General features: G+C 34.6%; 1 protein-coding gene across 1 annotated transcript in view; it reads left to right on the top strand.

Annotated features, from left to right (window-relative positions):
* The window catches only part of Kcnh5 (potassium voltage-gated channel subfamily H member 5), a 303814-nt gene that overhangs the window by 177030 nt on the left and 100359 nt on the right, over positions 1-26425 (top strand). The window contains exon 8 of the mRNA XM_046461686.2: positions 3986-4185. Within this exon, the coding sequence (XP_046317642.1) occupies positions 3986-4185 (200 nt within the window). The remainder of the gene's footprint in view (positions 1-3985; positions 4186-26425) is intronic.

A 26425-nucleotide genomic window follows, 5' to 3' on the forward strand; every position in this document is an offset into this window, starting at 1 on the left:
ACATTTTGAACTTTTGATCTTCTGTTTTGCATCTTTCTATGTGGCTTCTTAACATATTAATGTCATTATTTTTAATTGTTTTGTTTTCAGTCTTTGTACTAAAGATCAAGAAGGTTTATATACTGTGCTTGCAATATTAGGTAATTCTGAATCTGCCTTTATAGTGAGTTTTATACCTTTCCTTTGTCATACCTTGAGGGACACATCTGGCAGTGATAATCTCTCAGCATATTTGTCTGGAAATATCTTTTTCTATCTGAATCAAACAGTATTTGTTGGCATGTTTCTTTTCCCCCTCAGCATGGGAAAATTCCATCCTATTACCTTCTGCCCTGTATGAAGTCTATTGTTAGGCAGTTGGAACACTCTTCTGCGTATTTTTTTCTGGTCTTCTTTCTGCTTGGAGAATCCTCTGTTTGTATGTTACCTTTGAAAGCTTGGTTATAATATGTCTTGGGACAGACTTGAGTGAGTTGAATCTGATGGTGACCTTTGACCTTCATATACCTATGTATTTGTATCTTTTTCAGATTTTGGAAGTCTTCTGTTATTATCTCTTTCAATAAGCTTTATACCCCTTTGCATTTTTTAAGTACCTTTTGAACCTTAGTAACCGAAATATCTGTTCTTTTAAGGTTATGATGTTCCTGCAATCTTTCTTAATTCCACTTCATTCTTCTTTTTCTCCTCCAACAGTATATCTGTGTATTTCAAATTTAGTGTTTTTTTTCTTGAGCTTACCGATTCATCTGTTTGATCTATTAATCACATTTTTTATTTCAATTAGTTCACTTTTCTGCTCAAGGAAATGTTTTTCTGGATTTACTTGAAATTCATTGAGTTTCTTTAAAATATCTATTTTAAATTCTCTGAGAGTTCATATACATCAGTTGCTTTATGGTCAGTTATTGGCACCTTGTTTTGTCTGTTAAGCATGGTCATAGTTCTCTGGGAATTCTTGATGCTTGTTGGCAGACAAGGATGTTGCCATTAGAAGGGTTGGTTAGGTATTTATTCTAGTCTTCATTAACTGGCTTTGTTTGTGCTTGTCTTTATAGAAATTCTAAGCAGGCTGCTTATTTGAGCCTGTGATTATTTACTCGCTTCCAGCATCAATGTCCTAGGTTTCCCAGAAGTCCATAGTTGACACATTGTCACTGTGTCAGCACTAAAGGCACTTCAGGCCCAAGTTGATCACATTCACTATTGTGTTGCTCAGAATGGACTGAACGAATGTCTAAATAGGGTAGTTCATTCCTGCAAGTCTCTCCCTAGAGCCAAAGTGAGCCCAGACACTCTATTCACTGTCATTGGCCTGCGGTTAGATACCACAGTTTCTGCCTGATACTGGGCTTCACTATGCAGGGACTGGCTATAGGCCCCTTTGCCACTTGGTAATTACTTACTTCTTCTTCCCCAAACAGATAAGGCTAAGTTGTGCTGCTTGGGATTGAGTGAGGAATGGAGTAGGCGGTCCTGTAGTCATTGATGTCGCCATGCTTGTGTTAAACCTGGAGTCTATAGGACCAGTGCAGCAGAGGATCCAGGGCCATGCTGCTTTGCCCTGTGTGTCACTGCAGCGTATTAGTGGCTCGAGGCTACTGCAATCAGCCAGTGATGATGTTGGCCACAATACATGTCCCACCATGGCCTGAGGTCTCTCACACTAGGACAAACTCAGAGGCTTTGTCTATAGGTATTTTCCTGAGTCTGGGGATGGTTGGAGTCTGCCCACCACTTGGATTTCACCAGCTGGGCATGAGTTCTAAGACAAAACCTTTTTCTTACTTCCCTGTCTTACCCTATAAGAGGGGGAGTATTTCTCCCATACAGTGCTGCCTGAAGCTGAGGGAGGATGGTAGAAACAGTCCTTTGCTGCCAGACTAACCTAGGTCCAGAGGCTGTGTCTGTGAGCACTGGCCAGGGGCCAAGGGCCCTGGGGCTCTGAAGAGCTAGATTTCACATTGGCAATTCTAGTACTGGATTCAAAACCCAAGGCTTAAATGTAATTTCTTCCCCTTCCCTCAACTGGAGGAGTGTCTTTCCACATAGTCTCTCTCTCCACTGCTTGGAGATGGAGGAGGGGAGTCCCTGAAAATTTTTCCTTTCTGCATTCTTCAATGCTTCTTTTCCTATTATTATACTAAATCCAGGGCTTGCAATTTCTTACTTGGTTTCGCTAGTTCTTGCAAAGGTAGTTTTGTGTGTGGATAGCTTCAAAGTGATGCTTCTCTGGGAGATGTTATTCTGTTATCATCATGCTCCTCTTTAGTATGGACATTTGTTAAACTAGAAGGCAGTAGTAAGGTATGTGTTAATATAGCACCCTGCAAACATCTTGGGGTTCTTAACAAGTAAAATATATCAAAATAGGTAGTTATGTGATATTAGCCATTTATAATAATGGGGCACTATTACAAAAAATGATGTTTTGTAATAGTGCCCCATTATAATTAAAGCATTATTTCATTAACCCCTAAAGTATTCATTATTTTAAAAACATAAACTCTCCTTCTTTTTCTCTTTTCTGTAAACTTGAAATTCCATTTTTGTTAGATGGTTCTTCTATCATTTAGTTGTTCCCATTGCTTCTGTTCATCTTTAGTCTTTATTACTAGCAACAATGGTAGAATAGTGATGTTAGTTCTGTGATTAATTTTTTAAAATTTTTAAATATGAATATTCAAAGATTTAAAGATACAGTTGAGAAATTTCAGCTGCATTTCTACTCAGTTTTAGAAAGATATCATCTATCTTAAAAGTTGTCCTGTACTGGAATCAAAACTTCTACCTTTCTGCAGGAAAACAGACTAAATGTTTATAAAATAATAGCTTTCATTTGTGAAATTAAAATCTGTTGTACTCTGAGGAGAACAACTGTTGTTGAAGACCCAAATGATATATCCAAAATAGTATATTAAGGATCATAAGTTGCTTTGCTTTCTTGATTTTCTACTAGTTTCATTAAATGGGATTTGGTTCATGAAGATACAAAATGAAACTTTATTTTTTCCCACACTCCGTTTAGAGGAGTTGTTTTCAAATTATTAGACAATGCAGGATATAAATGATCACCACCTGATATTCTGCTTTATTACACAAAGCCTGTGGTTACTAAACACTGTGTTACTGACTATTAGGTGGATAAAGTACTGTCCCCTTTTCGAAAGAGCTTCCTGGTAATGATCTCTTGCATCTAAAGTCAGAGACTGGAGGTGTGTTCTCTTCTGGCTAAACTCAAGTACTTTTAAAATTTTTACAGTTCTAAAACAGCAAGTCATTATTCATAGCCTGACCAGATTTGAAGAAAGCAGATTTGGTAAATTAAGGATTTAGAAGGGGGCAGCAGTCATTGCCATTCATGGCTTCCAGGAGATAAATAACAGTGCTCAGTGAGCTGTCTTTATTCTTAAAATGATGGGACCAAAAAACTTATAGCCACTGGCATACTGACATGAGTTTCATAACTCCAGGCACCTCCAAAGTTTTATTTTAGCTTTTAATTCCAACTCTGATTATCTTCCAAAACTTCTAAAAATGGAGCATTTTAATTTGTCTCCACTCCATATATTTCTGATGTTCTGTCAAAAATATTTATAACCAGAGAAGTATTCCAAAAGCTGGAAGCAGTCAGCAGTAAGAAGAAGCCTGCGTTTCTAAGCTAGATCATCAGTCCCTGTAACAATTTAAATGCATTAGGCTTTTTTCAGGAGGATGAGGCTGGAGGATAACTTTAATCCAAAGGCTAGAATTTCTAAGGTAAAATTATAACTTTGGATCATCTGATTCACTATTACATATTTTAACCACCCTCATGATTTGTTAGGTTGACCAGTATGGTACATGCATATAAAATCATGTTTATCATAAGTGAATACCAGGTGCCAGGTACTCTTTTTAGGCATTAACCCATGTAAATTTATAAAATCATCTCTCAAATATTTTGGGGGATATTTGTTTTATTTCCTTCATTCTTCTTTTTCAGCTCTTCTTTATGCAACTATTTTTGGAAATGTCACCACAATTTTTCAGCAAATGTATGCCAACACCAACCGATACCACGAGATGCTGAATAATGTTCGGGACTTTCTGAAGCTCTATCAGGTCCCAAAAGGCCTTAGTGAACGAGTCATGGATTATATTGTTTCAACATGGTCCATGTCAAAAGGAATTGACACAGAAAAGGTATGGGTTATTATTATTGTTGTTATTAATTTTCTATTTAATAGGATCTTTGATGAACATAACTTTTCTATCCACAGGTTGTTTGTATGATTGCTTTGTAAATGTTACTATGTGTTTTGTGACATTTCAATTCATCATATTTATTTTGATAACTTTAAAGGAACAGAGGACTCAACTATTAATCATTAATTCGTTTTAGTCATGATACTTAATTTATGAAATTTGTTTCCTGAAAATAACTAATTATTCCATTTCACTAAAATGCTCTTATTACCACTCAATGTAATTTGCTTCATTCCTCTTAAACCCTCAGAGTGCTGTCATTTCTGCTGCTAGATTTTACTCTGATTTCTTCTTTGGCTTTTTTGTCCATTTAAAAATTATTAACGTCTCTGCTATAAACAAAGAAAAAATGATGTTTTTGTCCATGCTACCCTCCAGTTATTATTTTTTCCTTTGCAGATGTTGTATAAAGTAAGTTGAAAGTTTTTATTTTCCACTTTGGTTTACAAGAGATGCCTCCCTTTAAACAAGGGATGGCTCCCTATCCAATCATCTGACAACTGTGATTTCTTAATTGTCTTTTCATAGAACTGCTTTTAACTTTTTCTGTTGACTTCATATTTGGGCAAACAAGGACCCAAAGTTCTCCTTATAATAAACAAAATAATTTTTAAAAATTCTCACTTCCTATACCTAGCTGATTCACATCAAACATCGGGCATGACAAATACAATATGTATGTAATTTTAGAGGATGCCCACTTGAGCTATTTAACTTTACAAATTTTAGTGAAGACTTCCTGTTAGGTACTGATTTTTTAACATGTGATAGTCAAATAGCACAATAACTTCCTGGCCATTTTCTTCAAATTACTTTTGTGTTGTTGTTGTTGCTGTTTTTAAACCACCCCAAGACCTGTGCAATAAGCTTTTTTTTTTTTTTTTTTTTTTTTTTTTTTTTTAACGTAGAAGAGAAAGCACTTTGACTACAGTAGATGTTTAGTTAGGGGAATTTTGTAAAACAAATAAGTAGTTTTAAGCTAGAGCAGGTGTTGTTATGATCAAATAGTTGAAGGGAAGATTGGGGAGTGGATATGGAATGTAACAGTTGAGGCAGAGGCACCTTCAGAAAGAGTACATGTGAGAGATAATCAGGGGTAATTATAGGAAGGAATTGAGGAATTGTTGATCTAATCTTCTTTCAACCTTTTTCAAGATGCAATATAGATTTTCTAGTTAAATGACCATATAATAGTATTCATGACTATGGAGGGAAAAGCAGCATTTCTATGAAATTTGATTAATATATACCTGAGTCAATATATGAAAAGTCTCCAGAGGAGAAAGAAGACCTTCATCAGGGTGAGGATGAGAGAAATAGAGTTAAAGTTATCCAATGCAGGAGGTCCTTTGAAGTCTGCATTAAGTTAAATAGATCCAGAGGCAACCCCTGCCTTGATAATCACTATCTTAGTGAGATGTTTTTCTTTCCAGAAACACAATGGGGTCACTCAGTAGCTAACAGAAAACATCAATGAAATGATGTCATCATGACCTTTTGCATATTAAAAAAGGACTTGGCCTAGGGCCTGTGCTTACAAGGCAGATTTTGTTCTCTGTATTCCCAGATATTGGGGTGGTTCAGAAATGGAGCTGACTATTTTCTCTAAATGCCTGCCTTTGAGGACATGCTCACCTGTCTGATTCACATGTAGTTAGGGTGTCATGCACTGACATGGACTGCGTCTGCAGGTGCCTGTGCTATGTGACAGAAAACAATTTCTAAGTCTAATATCAAAGGTAAAATAAAAATCTAATTAAAATGACATATTTTTGAAGAGATATTTAAAATGTTAAATGGATTAGCCTTTGTTTTGGAAAATATTTCGAGTGGTAATTTCTTACGGTTATATTTTTCTTTTTCTCTTTTTGCCTATTTAAAAAATTAACGCCTAATAATTATACATGATTACGGGGTACAGTGTGACAATTCAATACATCTGTACAATGTGTATTGATCAGCATTTTCATTTCTTTGTGTTTAAAAATATGAATATGTTCTTTTCTAGTTATTCATAAAATATATATAGTGGGCTATTGTGAACTTTCACTGCCCTACTGTGTGTGGAACAGTAGAACTTATTCCTTCTATCTAACTGCGCTTGTGATCTGAATAGGCGTTTTTCAGAAGAAAAATACAAATGGTCAATAAATATATGAAAAAATGCTCAATGTCATTAGCTGTCAGGAGAATGCAAATCAAACCTATAGATCTTCTCACCCTGGTTAGAATGGCTGTTATCAAAAAAATCAAAAAGCAACAAATGATAGTAAAGATGTGGTGAAAAGGGAAATCTTATTATACACTGTTGGTGGGCATGTAAATTAGCATAGCTGTTATGGACAGCACTATGGAGTTTCCTCAAAAAATTAAAAACAGATCTACCATAGGATATTATATATAAACCACTTCTGGATATATATGATATGAAATCAAATCAATATAATAAAGAAATATTTGCACTCCATGTTTATTGCAAGACTATCCACAATAGCCAAGACATGGAATCATTGTAGGTGTACATGCACAGATGAATGAAAAGAAGATGCAGCATATGTACACAATATAGGATATTATCCACTCACAAAAATTTATATCTTGTCATGTGCAAAAAATAAACTGGAGGACATGATATTAAGTGAAATGAGGCAAATTTGAATTTAAGAGTAGTGAGTACTAGAAGATGTGGGGGAGGGGAAGGGAACATGGTTAGAGGGAGATTGGATAGCAGGTACCACAAAACACTTACAAGGGTTTTTTTTTTAACCAATAAAAAAAGCAGATTTAAGTAACTGTGACAAATATAAAAGTTTTATTATATGTGTATAAAACACATTCCATGATTATTGATTTTTATATTTCATGTATGAAGAACATTTCCACCCAGATGCATAAAAACTAGTGTAATAGCACTGTACGTGGAGAGAAGAAAGAAAAGACATTGCTTTGATCCTGCAGTTGGGGTGTAGGAGTTCCTAGTAATTACACCCTCAATGACACTAAATTTAAAAATGATTTTCAGACTGCAAACTATATGCTATATGGAACAAGAAGGGAAAAAAATTGACATCCAACTCTCTGATTTAGTGAGCAACTAACAACAGAGCAGAAGACTCGCATGTCTGTTAGATATTCAGTAATTGAACAAGTATATAGTATATATAATATATAACTTTACAATAATAAAGTGTTAAGGTTACAAACAAAATAATTAGCAAACAAAACAAAGAGAATAAATATCGAAGACTAGACCTAACTCTAGATGAGACATGAATATAAATTAAAAGACAAACAGCAAAGCTATAATTGATATATTATGTAATATGATTATAAAATGAACTACAAATCTTATATTTATAAACATCTTCCTCATAGCCTAACATAAATATCAGAACTAAAAGTCAAATGTAAAAAATAAGAAACAATTAACTGTTAAATATGCAGATATATTTGACTTATTTTTATACATGTTAAAGTAATACATAACAATGTAACTGATAAAGAGGTTTGACTCACAAAATGTGAAACCTCTCACATTAGAAAACCAGGAAAATAAAAATGAGATAAAGGATTTGCAGCAAATATCACAAGTGAAAGATTCATTATCTTAATATGTAAAGTGATTTTATAAATTAATAAGAATTAGATCACTTGGGGAGGAAAAAATGAGCAAAAGATACAAATAATTTATAAAGACAAAAATACAGGTCATTAATAAACATACAAAAGTGTTTATTTTCATTTGTAACAGTAAAAATTAAAATATAAAGAAACCATTTTAATGTCAAATGCACCAAGATAATGCCAGTCTTAGCAAAGGATATCGTGACTGTCTCTGTATTTATTATATAACTCTAGAAGGTGGAGTATTTCTTTCTTTCTTTCTTTATTTTATTTTAGAGAGAGAGAGAGAGAGAATTTTTAAATATTTTTTGTTTTCGATGGACACAACATTTTTATTTTATTTTTATGTGGTGCTGAGGATCGAACCCAGCGCCCCGCGCATGCCAGGCGAGTGCGCTACCTCTTGAGCCACATCCCCAGCCCAACATTCATGAATTTTGTAGTAAAGTTTTCTTTCTAACCAATCATATATTCATTTGTGCTGTAGGTGTTTGATAAGAGCCAAATTGATTGAAACTGTTGAAGTATAAGTGTGGAAACAATGAAAGGTTGATGACAGTAATCATAAAAATTCTCTGGTAGTCATAATCTTAGAATTATGCATGGACTTTAGGATATAACTCTAGTAGAGAACATCTGAATTTTAACAATTATTCAGCATTTGATGTTAGGCTCCTCTGTTCCTCAGTAAGCTAAATTCTTTGTCTTATCATGTTTTTTATTGCACAGTTTGTTGATGGTTTCAGACATTTTATTAATGGCGTTTTTAAATAATTTAATTATGAGTATAAACTGAAAAATGAATAGTATATAAAGCTCAATGTCTGTTTTAATGCTTCTCTTTCATGTTCTAAAATGACTGTATTTTTTTTCAGTTCCACATACAATTGAATTTAATGATGCATTAGAGCAAATTAAAGAGAAACTTTCACTCCAATTACTGAGATTTCTTTCCATCTTTTCCACATATGTAGTTTCATAGATTTCTGAATTTAGGTTTAACCCACAAGCAAATTAATCACTGTGATATAATTTAGTCTAAACTTGCCTTATACAAATAATGCATTCGCTAATACTATAGTGGCATTAAAATCTGTACAGATGTGAAGACTAACATTTCTATTAAGAAATTTTATTTTAGGTATAATTTTAAAAATAGATAACAGTGCCTAGATTAATTTTTTTATTTGACAAATTGCTAGAGTTGCTTTAGATTCTTTTTGCCTTTAATAACCAAATCTGTCCCCTGGATTTTGCCACTTGTTCCCATTTTGTGCCTTAAAAGACAGAGAAATGGGTGGAATGAGTGAGGATTTGAAAGGGTAAAAGAAGATTATGGGGAAAAAAAAACAGGAAGGATGATGGCTGAAGCTCAGAAAAATCTATTCTGCAGTTGGAAATAACTTTCCTAGGAAATAATTCTAATGAAATAAATGACTAGGATGTTATTTTCAGCTTTTGGGATAATGCAAAACATCTACAATGTATAATTTTTCCCATCATACTGGATTTTTTTCCCAGCTTATTTTATAGAATGAAGCCTAAAACCTGATTATTTTATTTGCTGTTCTTACTGCCTTTTTCTAACATATAGCTTGGAAAAAATCAGTAGGAAAAAACCTTCTTGGTCTTCATTTTGTGTTTTGTAAAGGCACAAAGTATCAGGAGGAAGATGCTACTAAATGGAATGTTCTGGGAGAGTTTTACAACACATTCAGGCAAAATTTAAACAAACTGAGATTTGTGCACATTTTAAAATCTTAGAATTTTTAAACCAAATTCATTACAGATGCACATGATTTCTTCCAAATAAGTAAGTGATGTTTTTTTTTTTTTCCCTACAAGCTAAAGTATCTTCGTTTTGTCCATTTACTTTTATGTTTTGTTTTCTTTTTAAATTTGGAAGGTATTTCTTTGTATTCCTAAATGTGAAAAACAGGGATGAAGTTTACATATGGGGCATCAATTTCTTGTTTTAATATTTAAATTCCTGACAGGGTTGCTGGGGTAACCCAGGAGTAAAGCACTAGTCATCCAAGAGGGTTCCATCAAGAAATGTATTGTGGTAAATATGTTATGTTAGTATAGCCACTTGAAGATAAAAATAAAACCAATCTGGGTTGCTCTTACTTGCAGGTCTTGACACTAAGATTATAGATTTGTTTCTGAATGATTAAACTACTATTATATATCACATTTCATTTACAGTTCACATATATTCGATGGATTCTGTACAGAACTACATAAAAATTTTTTTATAAATAATTCAATTATTATTTCCCAGCTACATTTGGGTAGTATATCTATGTACTGTAATTTTACAAATAAAACTAACTGGCTCTTTGAAGTTGATAAAACAACTACTAGTTTTAAAAAATCATGAGGTCTCAGAATCATTAATGGGACTAAACCAGGCTGGTATTGGGCAATTGAAGTGTTTTCCCCATGGTCTTTAAATTACCTCTTGTGGAATAGGAAACATGATAACTGGTGTACCATAGAAAGCTGTTCTTCAGACTGTGATATGAAACATTAAGCTCCCAATATCTGAAAACTGTAACTTTTTCATTATTTTTTAAAAATATTTATTTATTTATTTTTAGTCATAGTTGGACACAATACCTTTATTTCACTTATTTATTTTTATGTGGTGCTGAGGATCGAACCCAGGGTCTCACACGTGCAAGGAGAGTGCTCTATCACTGAGCCACAACCCCAGCCCCCTAACTTTTCCATTATTACTTAATCATGTGAAGAGAACTCAACTGCTGTGGCATCCCTGCCTGCTTCTTTCTCAGTCGTTACCTACTGCAATAATATGAAGTGAGCTTTCAGAGTTATTGTTGTCATTTCTCTTTTCTAGTGACCTGCACCCCTTATCTGAGACAGTAAAATTTATTTGAAGCCACCATTATATTTTTCTTCCATGTATCAGAATTTAAGTAAAATAACACTCAGGAGTTTATTAGAAATATTACAAGCAAATGAGAACTTTAATATTTTCTGTAATGGTAATTTGCAACAGTCACATGTATATATTAATTTGCCATGGCTGTGACAAAGTTTAAGAATTCTCTAGCACAAGCTTTATATTATTGTTACCTAATAAAATTATTTAAACATTTTTGCCTGTCAGCTGTTGGGGGGGTATTATTTTTCTATAGAAATGATAAAGAGACATTGTATAACTAAATGCTGAATGACTCAAACCTCTATCTAGGAATAATATTAAACTCGTTCTTTTTGTAGCATGTTGAAATTACTTTAGTGCAATGGTGCAGGCTAATTTGTATTTCATTGTCTCATCACTTGGCCATTAACCTCTGAAGAAGGGCTACAAAACAGGAATGAGAAGAAGGAATTGTCCAGATTGGTTGTTTTAGTTAGCTTCTGTGTCCCTGTGATCAAAAGACCTAACAAGAACATTTGAGGAGGAGAAGTTTATTTTGACTCATGGTTTCAGAGGTCTCAATCTACATATGGCCGACTCCGTAGCTTTGAGCCTAAAATGAGCCAGAATGTCATGGCAAAAGGACATGGTGGAAGAAAGCAGCTCAGGACATGAAAATCAGGAAGCAAAGAGATTTCCACTCAACAGGGATGAAATATAAACCACATTACTTACTTCTTCCAACCACACACAACCTGCCTATAGTTACCACTTAGTTAATCCATATCAGTGGATTAGGCCATGGATCAGGTTATAGCTCTCCTAATCTAATCATTTCACCCCTGAACATTCTTGCATCGTCTCACACACAAGATTTTAGGGGATACCTCATATCTAAACCACAACCATAGGGTTATGAGGACTTGCTCCATAACTAGGCTTTATCCAGACCACGAGGGTTGGGTTCCATTGTTCTGTGTTCATGTCTGTAATAGAGATACTACCATGCACCTTCATTGGCTGGGTAAGCAGTTATAGTAGGTAGTAAATGAGTTAGTCCATTGTGGTGGTAAAACATTTCTTTCTTTACTAGTCGTAAGTAAGGACTTCAACAGGCCCTGGCATCATTTCTTAATCTTTTCTTGGTATTTAGGGGAATATGGTCGTCTTTAAACAGAGATGAAAATAGAGCATCAATTGTAGTATATGGGGATGAACAAAGTATTTCTGCATACATATACATTGAACACAAATATATAAATACTTGTCAGACTTTGGGAAAAAGTTAAATCATGAATCAATCCACATGCAGATGGTATCATGCTATGAGTAGGTGTTTGTACCTAACCTATTATTTTGTTCTGAGAAGCCTTGATTGATCTATTTTCAAACTCCCACTTGAGTAAATCTGTAGTAATGGCTATTGAAACACCTATCCAAATGAGATCATAATGCTTCCTACTACTTTTGCAGTTTTTAGATAAAGGTTGGATTATGCAGATGATTGGATTTTATAAATTGAACATTTTTTTTAAAAATGATGCTTCTCTTTCTGTGATTGCTCTTGTTATCATCATTTATGTGAGTGTGCTAATTTTCTTCCAGGGCTTTGTGATTTTTTTTCCTCTCCACCCACTCTCCCATCTCTTTCTTGGTTTTTATGATAATGACTAAAAGATGCCTGTTTTTTGGCACAGGCTGATTGCTTTTGATTTTGTATTCTTTTATATCCTATGAAGAACTGAAAATCCACTTTTAGCTCCTTTACTAGTAGTGCCAAATAACCATGGGCATCCCTGTCTGGCACAGCAGAAGGCAGCAAGAGGCTGGAGAAAAATGTAGTGAATAATTAAAAGGACACATCATTATGTAAGAAAGAGGCTCCTCTGTCTATTCTCTGCCAGTTGCTCACAATACTGCTCTGTGGTCCTGCTCTGTGTGGTTTTAGCATCCAGGACTGGGCCACATGGCTGTGCAACTTGATGGCTTCCTCTCAGATTTACTTTTTGTGAATCTTTGCTTGAGACCTTGACATTCTCTTGTTTTTTATATTTGTATCCTTGATCATTTCTTTAGATCTTAAATTTTCTTGAGGTCTTAGATTTTTTCTGGGTCATCTCTGAGAGGAGACATCAATGAAGAAAGGATCTATTTTATGGTAGAATTCATAAAACTTGGGAAAATAGCCATTCTTTAAAATTTGCATTCATATAAAAGGAAGACATGATATTGTAGGGTTTTGTAGTCATTGTTATTGGGTGGTAAGTGAGCATGATCACAGTTCTTATGTTGCTCAGAGTCCAATAGAGAAGGAGAGACTTAAATAATTATATAGAGAAACACGATTCCAAGTTGTGATGATGCTTGAAATATAGTACAGGATGTTACATAAGATTTTTAAAAAGCAGGGTGAATAATTCAGGTTGTGAGGCTGTGGGTCACAGAAGGTAGTAGGAAAGAAAACACTAGAAATTGGGTAACAAAACTCGCTATGAACTAAAACTTTTCATGAATTTTATCCTAAAATTCAAATTACCTAAGTACTGATCATCAAGTAACTGGTCTGAAAGTGGAAATCAATAGAAAGAAAAAAAAAACCCCAAAGATCTAGTGAATTTATTAACTACTATTAAGTCATTAATTAACTGTACACAAACTGTGCATTCTATGTATCATAGGGTAATTTCAACTGAATATCATGTTGGTTAAAAATCTTAATGAAAAATCAATAATAACATATGTGTTGATACAGAGACATGTTTGTACCCCCAATCTGATGAAACTAATCAGCAAATATTTGTTGAGAATATTCTAGAAGCACTACCTGGGTTTGGTGCCCTGGAAGGCATTATCCACAGACTTACTTCCTATATATTATGAGGGCACAGATGGCACAGGTGCTATGTGGGGAAGGATCTGACCAACAGATAGCTTTGTACATTCTATTATCACTTCTCTGAAGGGTGAATAAATGTTAGAACTGAGTACCACAACACTTTTTGAAAAATTGATGTGTGGTGACTACACCACATCCATGATTACATTACTGTTTTGTTTCTAACAATGTTTATTTAATAGAAACACATGACTGTTATATAAAATTACATATAAGATCCCCCCAAAAGAAGAAAATAATAATCCAACCACTTACTGAACTATACCATGCCATGTTTATTCTCTGTGATTTTGTGAACATTTGTGTATATTATAAATATATACAGGTTGAATACCCTTTATCTGAAATGCTCAAAATCATAAGAGTTTTGGAATTTTTGTATGTGCATAATGTGATTTGTGGGAATAGGATCCATATCTAAACATGAAATTCATCTGTTTCATATATACCTTATATACATATCCTGAAAGTAATTTTATGCAATATTTTTAGTGCCCCTGTTTTTTTTAAAAATATTTATTTTTTAGTTATAGGTGAACACAATGTCTTCATTTTACTTTATGTGGTGCTGAGGATGGAACCCAGTGCCTCACACATGCTGGATTAACCCTCTACCTCTGAGCCACAACCCCAGCCTGCCCCTGTGTTTTAATTGCAACCCATTGCATGAGGCCAAGTGTGGAATTTTCCACTTGTAGGATCAGATTGGTATTCCACAATTTTTGCATTTTGGAATATTTTGGATTTCAGGTGATGGGATTAGAGATGTTCAATCTGTATTATATAAACATTTGGGTTCTACTTTAAGGATATCCTAATATATTGTATCATTCTTCTGTTATTGTATAATTAAGATGATTAATTATTACATTATAATACTAAGAGTAGGGTTTGCCATGTAAAAGGATATGCACATTTTATCGTCTATATAATTTTAATCAATAACAATGATATATTTATTACATATTATATTATTTTAATAGTTCTTTTTCTTAAAGATCAAATAGGATATAATTAATATAAATTTCATGTAATTTTTCCAAATAAACATTGTAAATCCTAGATATTAATATTTTGTATGAATTCAGTCAGCCAGTAATCTCAGCATATGTAATATTTACTCTTTCCAACACATGTGTACGTAATTGTCCCCATTAACTAATACAGAAACTAGACCCTAAAAAATTGAATGACTTGCCTTGGAACACAAATGATGAAACTAAGGTTGGACCCAGTTGGCTTTGCAAAAACCTGTTTTCATACCATTCTTCCCCATGCTGAATATCAATATCTGGTAGACAAATGTCTTCTTATCATACCTTAATTGTTCCTGTTTTCACTTGTTTATTCTTCTAAGTAAACTTTCCCTACTTATCATAATCCTATACCCCACGAAATAAGCCCAACTAACTTTTGACTGGAATTGCACTGTCATAACCTCAGAGTTTAAGCCATGCAGCAGAGGCTCCCTGCAAATGTGTTCAGGCTGCTTGGGTGAGGTATGATGGGTACATGAGATACCATTAGAAATCTTGAACATAGCTCTTCTAATGCAGAATTAGAGGTTCCACTGTGAATGTGCAGGGATTTCATCGTTTTGGAATAAACCAGAAAGAGTGTGGGTGGGGGAGGATGGATAAGATACAACATTAGTAAGTGAGGAGTCTACTAGTCTCCCTGTTAGTTGCTGTGTTCCTGGATGATCAATCAAACCTAATCTCCAAATATATGTTCTTTCATAATTGTTCAGGATTTCTAAAATTAAGATTTAAGTTCATATATGGAACACTTAGTGAGATAGAATAGTTGTTTCTTTTTGATACCCAGGAAAAATAAGGAGACAGTGTTTAAAAATTGTTTAATATTTCAAATTTTATCTTGACAATAAATGAGAAGTTAATGGGAAGCATTCCTCCCAGTGGGAACTGATCACTGTTGGAAGGGAAACAACCCAGCCCTGCCACCAAGTTTTACCCAGCTGTTTCAATTAAGATCCCCCTTGTCTACTGGTACAACTTAAAATGCCAGAACATGTGAAGAGACTTTGCTCTTTAATCTGGTAGTTATTTTGCTTCAGAGTGTCTTCTAAAGCACTAAATCAGTATTCATATGATTTTAGGATTTTCTTAATAACATGTAATTAGATAAATCACAGAGTACCATATGATTAGTAGTTCATTTATTTAAATGCTCTTAACAGCTGAGTAGCATCCTTCCATATGATAAGGAAAAAAGTCAAATCAATGCCTCAAGCTCCAAATCCTTTCTACTTTTAATGGTAACACATTGTGATCACTTAACTTTTAGGTTAGAAGGATTTTGGTTTAATAATAGCTATTAACTTGAAAACAAAATATTGCATGATTAAAAGAAACATGGTTCTCCTTAAAAGTAGGTAAAATTCTCTTGCACTGAAAGCTGAGGCCTTATAGAAAGTTTATAAAAGAAATTCACAAATACAAAGGTAGATATGGATGGACAGGTTGAAATGTGAAGATCCACTTGCCTGTTCTAGTATCCAATGTTAAATTTCCATTAAGGCCCTGCTTATATTCAAGACATGTTCCATCTCTGGAATGACAATGGTAACTATAAGATAGTGTTGACATCTAGGACTCACAGCTGAGCAGGACTGAGTAAATGAGCTTATACTTTTTTGGATCTACTGGTACTGTTTTAAAGAATACACTGAGAGCACATTGGCTCCCAGACCTGAGGCACCTGGAAGAGTGTGGACCAAGAGTCAGAGGGTAAGGGAGCACCACTCACTTAGAGAATGCTCATCTCAAAGCCCTTCCTAGTGTGATAAATTCCTACTCCATGTCAGGATCATGAAGTCCCCATTTTAAAGATAAGGAGGAGATTCTGAAAAATAAATAAATTACCCAAGATGACACAGCTAATAAATGACTGAATCAAAGTTTGATTCTGATTCTTAGACTTCTGATTCCACAGTTCATACTCCTGGTCCTACAACATTAACACTAACTTATGCTTATCTAGTGTGTTCTAGACACTATGTCAGGCACTGGAGATAAAGCTGTGAGCCAAAAAACAAAACAAAACAAAAAACCCAGCATTTTTCTTCTTATGAAATTTACAACCTAATGGTAGAGACAGAGAAAAATAATTCCATGAATCATTAAAATTTTCCAATTCCCTAAGAAAATTTTAAATGATTATGCAGAGTGGCCATTTGAGTTAAAAGGGGGAAATTCTTTTTTTTTGACTTTTTCTTGTTTAACACAGAGGGGAATGATTCCTACCTGCATTGAGAACGGTGAAGTAAATGCACTATTCCTAAATGCCTGTGCTTTGGGATTTGTTGAAATCTCTGAATCCTTATGAATATGCTATGATTACTATTGCAAGTATTACAAATCTAAGTATATCTATGATTGTTATAATTTTTGATTCTGTTTTTATTAATTCATAAAAGGTGTGTAATTTTACTGAACCCAATTGATATAATTACAAATAGAAATAATGAAGTTTTGAATTTTAGTGAGCTTCCACTGCCAAACTTGGACTGGATATTAGATTAATATTGAAAAAAAAGTTGTATTTTAATACTGTGTTGAGGAAAAGCTGCTTTCAATTGCATAATTGGTATGTGACATTTCAAAAACTATATCCAAATTTTTTTTTTTAAATTCCCTTGAGGACCTGAGTTCTCTTAAAAACAGTATTTTAATGAACAGATTTCAGAGAGCCATGGGATCTTACTGTGCCTCATAATAATCCTGTCCCACTTTTATAAAACACATATATTCCACCCAAACTCCTTGTTCTGTATTCTACATTTAGGGGCATTCTAGATCTAATATTCCTGATTTTAAATTTATCTTTAATTTGTTTTAATAAAGTTCCTCTAATGAAATCTCCCTACAAACCTACAGAAAAAGAATTTCATTTATTTGGATTTTTGAGGGCTATTGTAAAAGATTCAAATGCAGGTCAAATAAAACAAGTAAGGAAACAAACAAAAACCCACTCGTCAAATTAGTGGAAGTTTTTCTTTCCTGACACTTTATTTTTAAGGTATTCTATAGGAGATCGGAAGAACTGATAGGAAAACCCAAATCTTAGTGTTATGACCTTTATTTTCTAATTAATAAAACATGTGACCTTGTGTGATCACTTAACCAAACTGACTTCTTATACTGGCGTTTCTGCATAGAGTGCGAGTGTCAGGGCGTGGGTTATTTCACAGAAGGAAGTTTTCCAGTGACTAAGGCTTCCACTTCTATGCACATTTTTCCCCCTGTTACTGGGGATTGAACCCTTGGGCACTTAATCACTAAGCCTTATCTCCAGCCTTTAATTTTTTTTTTTTAAAAATTTCATTTAGAGACAGGGTCTCACTGAGTTGCTTAGCGCCTTGCTAAGTTGCCGAGGTTGGCTTTGAATTTGTGATCCTCTTGCCTCAGTCTCCCAGGCTGCTGGGATTATAGGTGTGTGCCCCGCACCTGGCCTATGCACAACTTATTATTATTTCTGAATCTTCAGAAAAACTTTTCAAATGGTATTGCATGTTTGCTTTAGAGCATGTGTAAGTATATGAATATGAGCATTATTGATGACAACATTTTTTATACCTTGATCTTATTTATTTATTTATTTATTTATTTTTATGTGGTGCTGAGGATCGAACCCAGGGCCTCGCCTGTGCTAGGTGAGCACTCTACTGCTGAGCCACAACCCCAGCCCAAAACAACATTTTTATCATGAAGGAATTCACCACATGAACTTAGATGTGTACTTGTTTAATCCTATGCCATCACAGAGAAAGGTAGTTTTGTCCTTATGATTTAAGGGAAACCTCTTTAAATAATTCACCAAACATAACTTTTCCTTATGTTTGTTCATATTTATATTGACTTTTACACAAAATTATAGTCTTAACATAAAATTAAAATCAATATGAAATGAGATAATAAAACACACATACATATCTATATATTTAAAGGATTAAACACAATTGAGGTGTCCAGTTCCCTGGAGTTGTCACTGTTACTAAATTTGGTCATATTGAGGCTTTGACTTTCTTGGCAGCTGAATTAAAAAGAGAAATGCCTTGGCCTTTTAAAGGGAGCAAAATCACATTTATCCCAAGATGTATGTTTTTCTTTCTTTCTTATTTTTCTGCCATTGATTGTAAAAAGGACTTTTTCATGTGGAGATTTTTGCTGGCAAGCAGTAGAGTATATTGATTGAGACCAGGGGTTAAACAACTTTTTCTAAAAATGATCAGATATTCAGTATTTTAGGCCTTGTGGGCCCTATGGTCTTTGCCTTGTGTACGCCACTTTGTAAAAGAAACATGAAAAGAGCCAGAGACAATATGTAAATAAATGAACATTGCCATGTGCCAGTAAAACCTTAATTATGAACACATTATTTTGAATTCTGTATATTTCACAAACCATAAAATATTATTTTCCTAGAATAGTGCTTGGTAAATGGTAGGTGCTCAACAAATATGCATTCATTATGTCTGTGGTTATAATCCTGGAGTTCAGAAGGACATGTAAATTTGGAAGCCGTTGATATATAAAAGGCCCTGAAAGCCTAGCTGTGATAACTCAGAATGACATGACAGCTAGGAAAGGGAAAAGATCAAGCCTTGAGGGACTCCTACATTTAGATGATGAGCTGATGAGAAAAGGCCAGAGAGGACACACAGAATGGCTGGTGATGTTAGGTGAAAAGTAGAATTATTTGACTTTATGAAAGCCAAATAGAGAATGAACGACTGTCTGGAAGTCTTTTAAAATATAAGTAAAAGAGAAAATGAAGAATTCCTTTTGAATTTTGCCAATGGAGGTTACTGGTGGGCTTGATAACAGTAGATTCGTTAGGGTATCATTGGGGCATGTTCAAGAGTAACGTGAGGGTGATTCCATCACAGAATGATCAATTGACATATGATAATGCATATGATGATTCTAAAATAACTCCAAACATATATAAAGATTTATTGTGGGACAGAGATGAGCAAATACAGATCTGTGGGAAATGAGAGATCATTCGATTAAGCATTATTGTCATTAATGGTTACCTGTATGGAAAATATTCAGTTTAATCTCTCCTTCATACCATCATCAGTCAACTTCAGACTGCAGAACTTATGTATTTAAAATAATGACATTTTTGTTCACAGAAATAGAAACAAAAAATCCTGAAATTCATATTGAGCCACCGGAGGACCCCAAACAGTTAAAGCAATCTTGAGGAAAACAGAACAAAACTGGAGGTATCACACTTCCTGATTCCAAAATGTATTACAAAGCTACAAAACTAAAATCATATGGTCCCAGCAAAAAGACAGACATATAAACCAAAGGACATAGAGAACCCAGAAATAAATCCATGTACATGGGGTCAACTAATATTTTAAAAAGCATGAAGACTACACAAAGGATAGTCTCTTCTATGTATAGTTTTGGGAAAGTGGGATATCCGCATTCAAAAGAATGAAATTGAACTCTTATACTGTAGATAGCAGTCAACTTAAAGTGGATTAAAGACTTAAGTGTGAGACTGACTCCAAACTGTAAAACTGGTAGAAGAACACAGAGGAAAAGCTGGTGTTTCTGGTAGATTCTTGGATATGACACCATAAGCACAAGCAACAAAAGCATAGGTAGAAAAGTGGGTGGGACTCCATTAAACTCAAAAGCTTCTGCACAGTGAAGGAAACAATGGAGTGATAAAGAGGTTATGAAATGGGAGAAAATGTTTGTAACTTATATAACTGACAGAGGGCTAGTATATATTTAAGAAACCCCTTCAACTCAGTAGCAAACTTTGCAAATAATCCAATTAAAAATGAGCACAGGACTTGCAAAGAAGGCACACAAATTTCCTACAGTATATCAAGTATATGAAAAGTTGTCTGAACACCAGGGAAATTCAAATAAAAATTACAGTGATGTATTGCCAACCAACCAAAAGAGCAAGATTGAAAGTATTAGCAAGGATGTGGAGAAACTGGAATTCCGGGAATATAAAATGATGTAGTTGCTATAGAAAATTGTATGGGGTTCCTCAAAAAAATTAAAAATAAACTATAAATGATCCAAACATACTACTTCTAGATATTTATCCAAGATAATTTAAATCAGGATCTCAAGGAGATATCTGTACTACCATGGTCATTGTATTATTCACAATGTCATGATGTGGAAACAACACAAATATCCATCAATGGATTAATGGATTTAAAAATTTGGTAAAAAAAAATATAATGGTATATTATTCAGCTATCACAGGAAGATCCTGTCATGTCTGGTCAACATGGATGACTCTTTGAGTACATAATTCTGAGTAACATATGCCAATCACGTAGGAATAAACACTGTATGATATCACTAATTTGAAGTCTATGACATAATCCAGTGCATAGAGACAGAAACTATAAAAGTGGTTGCCAGGGACTAAGGACAGGAAGAATTGGGTAGTTTTTCCTATTCAGTGGATATAAAGTTTCAGTTATGCAAAACGATTGAATTCTAGAGATCTGCTCTTCAACATTGTGCCTTTAGTTGTACTTTATTTTTTACCTAAAATTTTCTTAAGAGGGTATATATCATGTTAAATGCTATTGCCACTATTTTAAAGTAAGAATATATAGAAAAATTTTAAACATTTCAACTTTCTTAAACATAACAGTTTGGAAAAACAAAGCAAAGCTTGATAAAGTCCACCATTTAATAGTATATGTTCATACAAATATGTGACAAAAATAATCTATAATCTGGAAGGAGCTATTGATACATATATAATAAGTACTAGGATATAGAATACATAAATAATTCCTGAACATCAATAAGAAAATACAGATAACATGATAGCAAAATACACTACAGATGCAAAGAGGCATTTTTCAAAAAGAAGAATATAAATGGACCATGGACATATGAGTGTGCTTAGCTTTATTAATTATAAGGGAAATACAAATTAAAAACCCAATGCTGACCTCTGGATTTCTCTGAATTATTAGAATAATTCAGGTGGCCTAGATTTTCTCAGAAATCTTTTCCCCAAAGCTACAGATTTAGCTAAGAGAACAAATCAAGGCACTCTCAGAGTACAGTTACAGTGTAGGTAAAAGACAGAACTGGCCCACAGGAAATACATGTCCAAACCATCAATGTAGGCTCTGGGACCCACACTGGAGTTGAGAGCCATGAGGGAATTCCACAAGAGAGGAAGAAGAAGAGTCATCAGGATGAGGTTATGATAGGTGGCAGGGTTCACTGGCAGAAAGAAGAATGCTATCCTAAATGAAAATGCTGAGAAAAGGCCTGAGATCTGGCAGGCAAGGGCACATGCACTGTGCAGTCAGGTGACTGGGGAGTGTCTGGGATGAGAAGAAACAGGTTTGAGAAGGACATACTTTTGGGAAGAGCATGCTTTTCTTGGAAGTCTAACGGTGAAGCTGAAGAAGGAAGACTGTGAAGATAAAGAACCCAACAAGATGTCAGAAGTCAGATCCAAATAGTGTTGTCTGTTAAAAAGAAAAAAAAAGAAAGAAAGAAAAAGAAAAAACTGCACTTCACTGTAGTGACAGAGGAGGATGCCTGTGAAAATTCTCTTTCCAGGAATGCCTCCACTCCCTTACCTACCCCAGAGGATCACCTGTTATTACTGGTTATAAAAAATGCAACAGAAATGATCACAAACAGAAAAAAAGAGAACTTATATAAAAATAATTGAAATCAGAAAATAGAAATCTAACTTTTCAACCTGAAAACACATCCCTCCCTGAGAGTTTTGATGCAGAAAACTAATATAACACACAAATTACAGTGAAACAGACAATTTAAGATATGAGAGAACTTCATAAATCAGAAATTTTTTAAAAAATCAGTATGGAAACAAAAATATAAGAGGCTGATCAAAGTCAAAAAGAAAAAAGGAAAGGAAAACTGAAGACCAAATTATAAGATGACCTCATTCTTCCTTATATTATAGAAGGGACATAGGGATGAATGTAGAGGATTAAGTGAAAAGATTAAAAAGAAGAAGAAGAAAAGAAATATAAATAAAGAGGTATAAGGAAAGCAAACATGTAATAGAGAAGATGAGTCCAATATATGTGTAATTGGTGCCCATCAAAATAAAATAAGAGGGGGCTGGGGATGTGGCTCAAGCGGTAGCGCGCTCGCCTGGCATGTGTGCGGCCCGGGTTTGATCCTCAGCACCACATACAAACAAAGATGTGGTGCCCGCCGAAAACTAAAAAATAAATATTAAAATTCTCTCTCTCTCTCTCTCTCTCTCTTAAAAAAATAAAATAAAATAACAAATTTTTAAACTATAACTCAGGAAATCACTCTTGAAATGGAAAAACATAGCAAAACAAAAACAAAAACAAAAAAAAAACTACTTATATGCCCGTTGTATACCTGGGAAATGCATCTGTTTTAATCAACATGAAGGTATATCCTGCAAGAACTATTTGATGTTAAAATATAAAATTCGGTCAAAAAGGCCTGCCACTTAAAAGTAAAGGAAATCAATGGTCTGGAGGCCGAGGCAGGAGGGTCACAAGTTCAAGGCAAGCCTCAGCAACTTAGTGAGGCCCTAAACAACTTAGGGAGACAGTGTCTCAAAATAAAAAATAAAAAAATTCTGGAGATGTGGCTCAGTGGTAAAGCATCCCTGGGTTCAATCCCTAGTAACAATATATATATATATATATATATATATATATATAAAGGAGAGAAAATCAAGTTGATGTCATAACACCACAAAAAGCAAAGTACAGTAGAGCAACCTGAAAACACTCCTGTAGCAGAATTTTTCAGGAATGGATACATCAAGAAATATAGTCTCCCTCCCCAAAACAATGTCTGACTATGGAGCTATTCATATTGCCTTTTTTCCTATTGGTCCTTTCTTTTGGTTCACCTGATAATTTTTTTATTAAATCATGGTTATGAATTATTGACGTGACTCTAGCTGATGTTAATTTCTTCCAGAGAGATTTTTCTTTGCCTTCTAGAAAGCAGCAGGGGTAACAGTAGGTCAGTTGATAAATTAATCCCAGATGGAGATTAGTGGCATTTAAAAAGATTCTTCGAAGTTAGTGAACATAATTTGTTCTTATTATTTCAGGAGTCATCCGAAATGTGGTTCACTAATGCCCCTCTACCTTTGTAGTTCTTGAGCTCCACATTTTATTTTCTCAGCACAATAAGATTTCCCTAAACTCTGTTTAGTTTCATACACTTTGGTCTGTGATGTTTAAGTAAGCGAATGCCTTTAGGAAGCAGCTCAGACTGTTTTGTTCTCCTGTCTGTGCTTTCTATCTCTTTGAGATCTTAGATTCTCAAGAATTGGTTGTTTTGGTAGCCCTGAAATACTGAGACTTCCACTTACTGTCTCGGACTCTGCCTGCACACTTATCATTAGTAAATATATTCCACAGACGAATCTTGAGCTTACATGGGTGAATTTTTCTTCCCTCTGGGATTGCTCAAATCCTCTATGTATTTCTATCTGATGTCTTCAGATACCCTTTTGTTTTTGGTTTCTCTTTGTTTTTTATTTTATCCAGCTTTGTAGTTGTTCTCTGTGGAAAGATTAGCCTTCTGCAAGATTGGTTATCAAGCTGGATTTCTTCCAGAGCCTCTTGTTTTTAAATAAAATATGAGAGAAAGTAATTGGTTGAGATTTAGGGGTTTGAATCAGAGTGGGAAGATTGAAGAAAGGGGGGAAATGTACAAAATAGTCATATTGACATATAGGAATGTGTAGATGTTAGTGACGTATAGTAGAAATTTGAGACATTGTAAGTTTATATTCATCATCTTAAAGAAACCGCTCAGAATAGTGTGATATTATCTAACCCAAGAGAGATAAATCAGATGGAATTTTCATAGGTAATATGATAGAAGAAGAATAACCCCAAAAGTGTTTACTATGATGGACAATAGGGATCTATTTTTTTGGGGGGAGGGTGCCAGGGATTGACCTCAGGGACACTCTACCACTGAGCCATATCCCCAGCCCTATTTTGTATTTTATTTAGAGACAGGGTCTCACTGAGTTGCTTAGTGCCTCCCTTTTGCTGAGGCTGGCTTTGAACTCACAATCCTCCTGACTCAGCCTCTTGAGCTGCTAGGATTACACATATGCACCACCACTCCTGGCAGGGATCTATTTTTTACATTTAAAACGTGAAGATAGAGTTGGGGTGGTCAGTGGCTTGCAGACATTAATGAAGTTGATGGTCTTCTGCTGATAGTGTGCCCATGAATTTCACTGTTGGATGTTGGATTGTTGGGTTTCATTCCATAAGGACTGCATTGTTCATTTCACCAGTCTCTGAGTGTACTAACAAGGTGTTGTACGACAGTCTGTACCATGTGTCAGGGTGATATGCAGCTTTCTGATTCAGTTACTCTGAAATAGCAAAAAATTTGAAAAGGGGTAAGCCACATGCATAAAATGATTACATTTATTATATCATTGATTAAGATCACATGAGCGTCAATTTGAGAAGCAGAGAGAATACCAACTTATTAGGGAAGTTGGGGTGCGGGACAGGTCGTCTTACTGTTGGAAACTGGTGAGAATGTTGTCAAGCATAGTAGGTGTGATGGCAGAGGCCAGGGTCCCTGTAGGAGAATCTTTCAGGAAATGGTTCCAAGAGGGTCAGGTGGGAGTGTGAGAATCATGTTGGATAATATTCTGAATTAGATCAAGGTTCTGTGGTCAGGGCACCTCCACCCAGCACACGTTGACATGGGATAAATTTCTGTTGATTTTCTCTATATCCAGAAGCAATGCTGTGTGATACAAAGAGCAAGAGGAATGTAGTCACCCAAACATAGACCTGTTATTTACCTTTGTCAAATAAATATGAGTATCTGCATTGTACACTTTTTTAAAAGATTAAATTATTGACATTGTTTTCCTTTCTTTCAATGTCTGAACCAATTGTATCTAAGTAAACAACATTGAAATTCCCACTGAGCTATGTTTGAACCTTGGGGAGGGGAAAATTTGCTTCACAAAAATATGAGATTTTGTGACTTTAAAAATATCATCCGAATTAAGATATCTTTTAAGTCACATTTCCTAGCCTGTTGCTCATATCTCAGTGATATATAATAGTATCCTACTTATTTGTTAAAATATCTGACTTGGTCAATAAACCAGAAAAATAGAAAGTAGCAGCACCATACATTTTATATATATGCACAATATATCTTTTTTTAATATTTATTTTTCAGTTTTCAGTGGACACAACATCTTTATTTATTTATTTATTTTTTAATTATCTTTATACAAAAGATATTGCATATTTTGAGTGTTCCTGGGTGCCAATGAATGAATGAATCAGCGAATCTGTGAGTGTATAAATAAATGAGTACAGGAGCAAATAAAATAAAAGATTATTATAATGGAATTGTTTTAGTGTGCTTTGAAACCCTGTGTAGACTCATTTGGGGAAGGAGTTATTTCTTTTTCTTTAATACTTCTTTCTCCTCAGTGAATTAGCCCTTTGGATCACAATTTCAGAGAAGTTTTCAGTCCATGGTCATTTGGGTCTGTGGTAAGGTAGAATATCATGGCAGAAGTGCATCGTGGACAAACCTGCTCAGCTCTTGGCAGCTGGAAGGTAGGGGGAGTAGGGGGAGAGGAGAGGAGAGAGAGAGAGACAAGTAGAGGGGAGGGGAGGGGAAGGGAGGGGAGGAGAGAGAGAGAGAGAGAGAGAGAGAAGGAGAAGGGGAAGAGGAAGAGGAAGAGGA

This window comes from Marmota monax, unplaced genomic scaffold (genome assembly GCF_021218885.2).
Source record: "Marmota monax isolate L192 unplaced genomic scaffold, Marmota_monax_Labrador192_F-V1.1 WCK01_AAM20220418_F8-fsc00001, whole genome shotgun sequence".
Lineage (NCBI taxonomy): Eukaryota > Metazoa > Chordata > Mammalia > Rodentia > Sciuridae > Marmota > Marmota monax.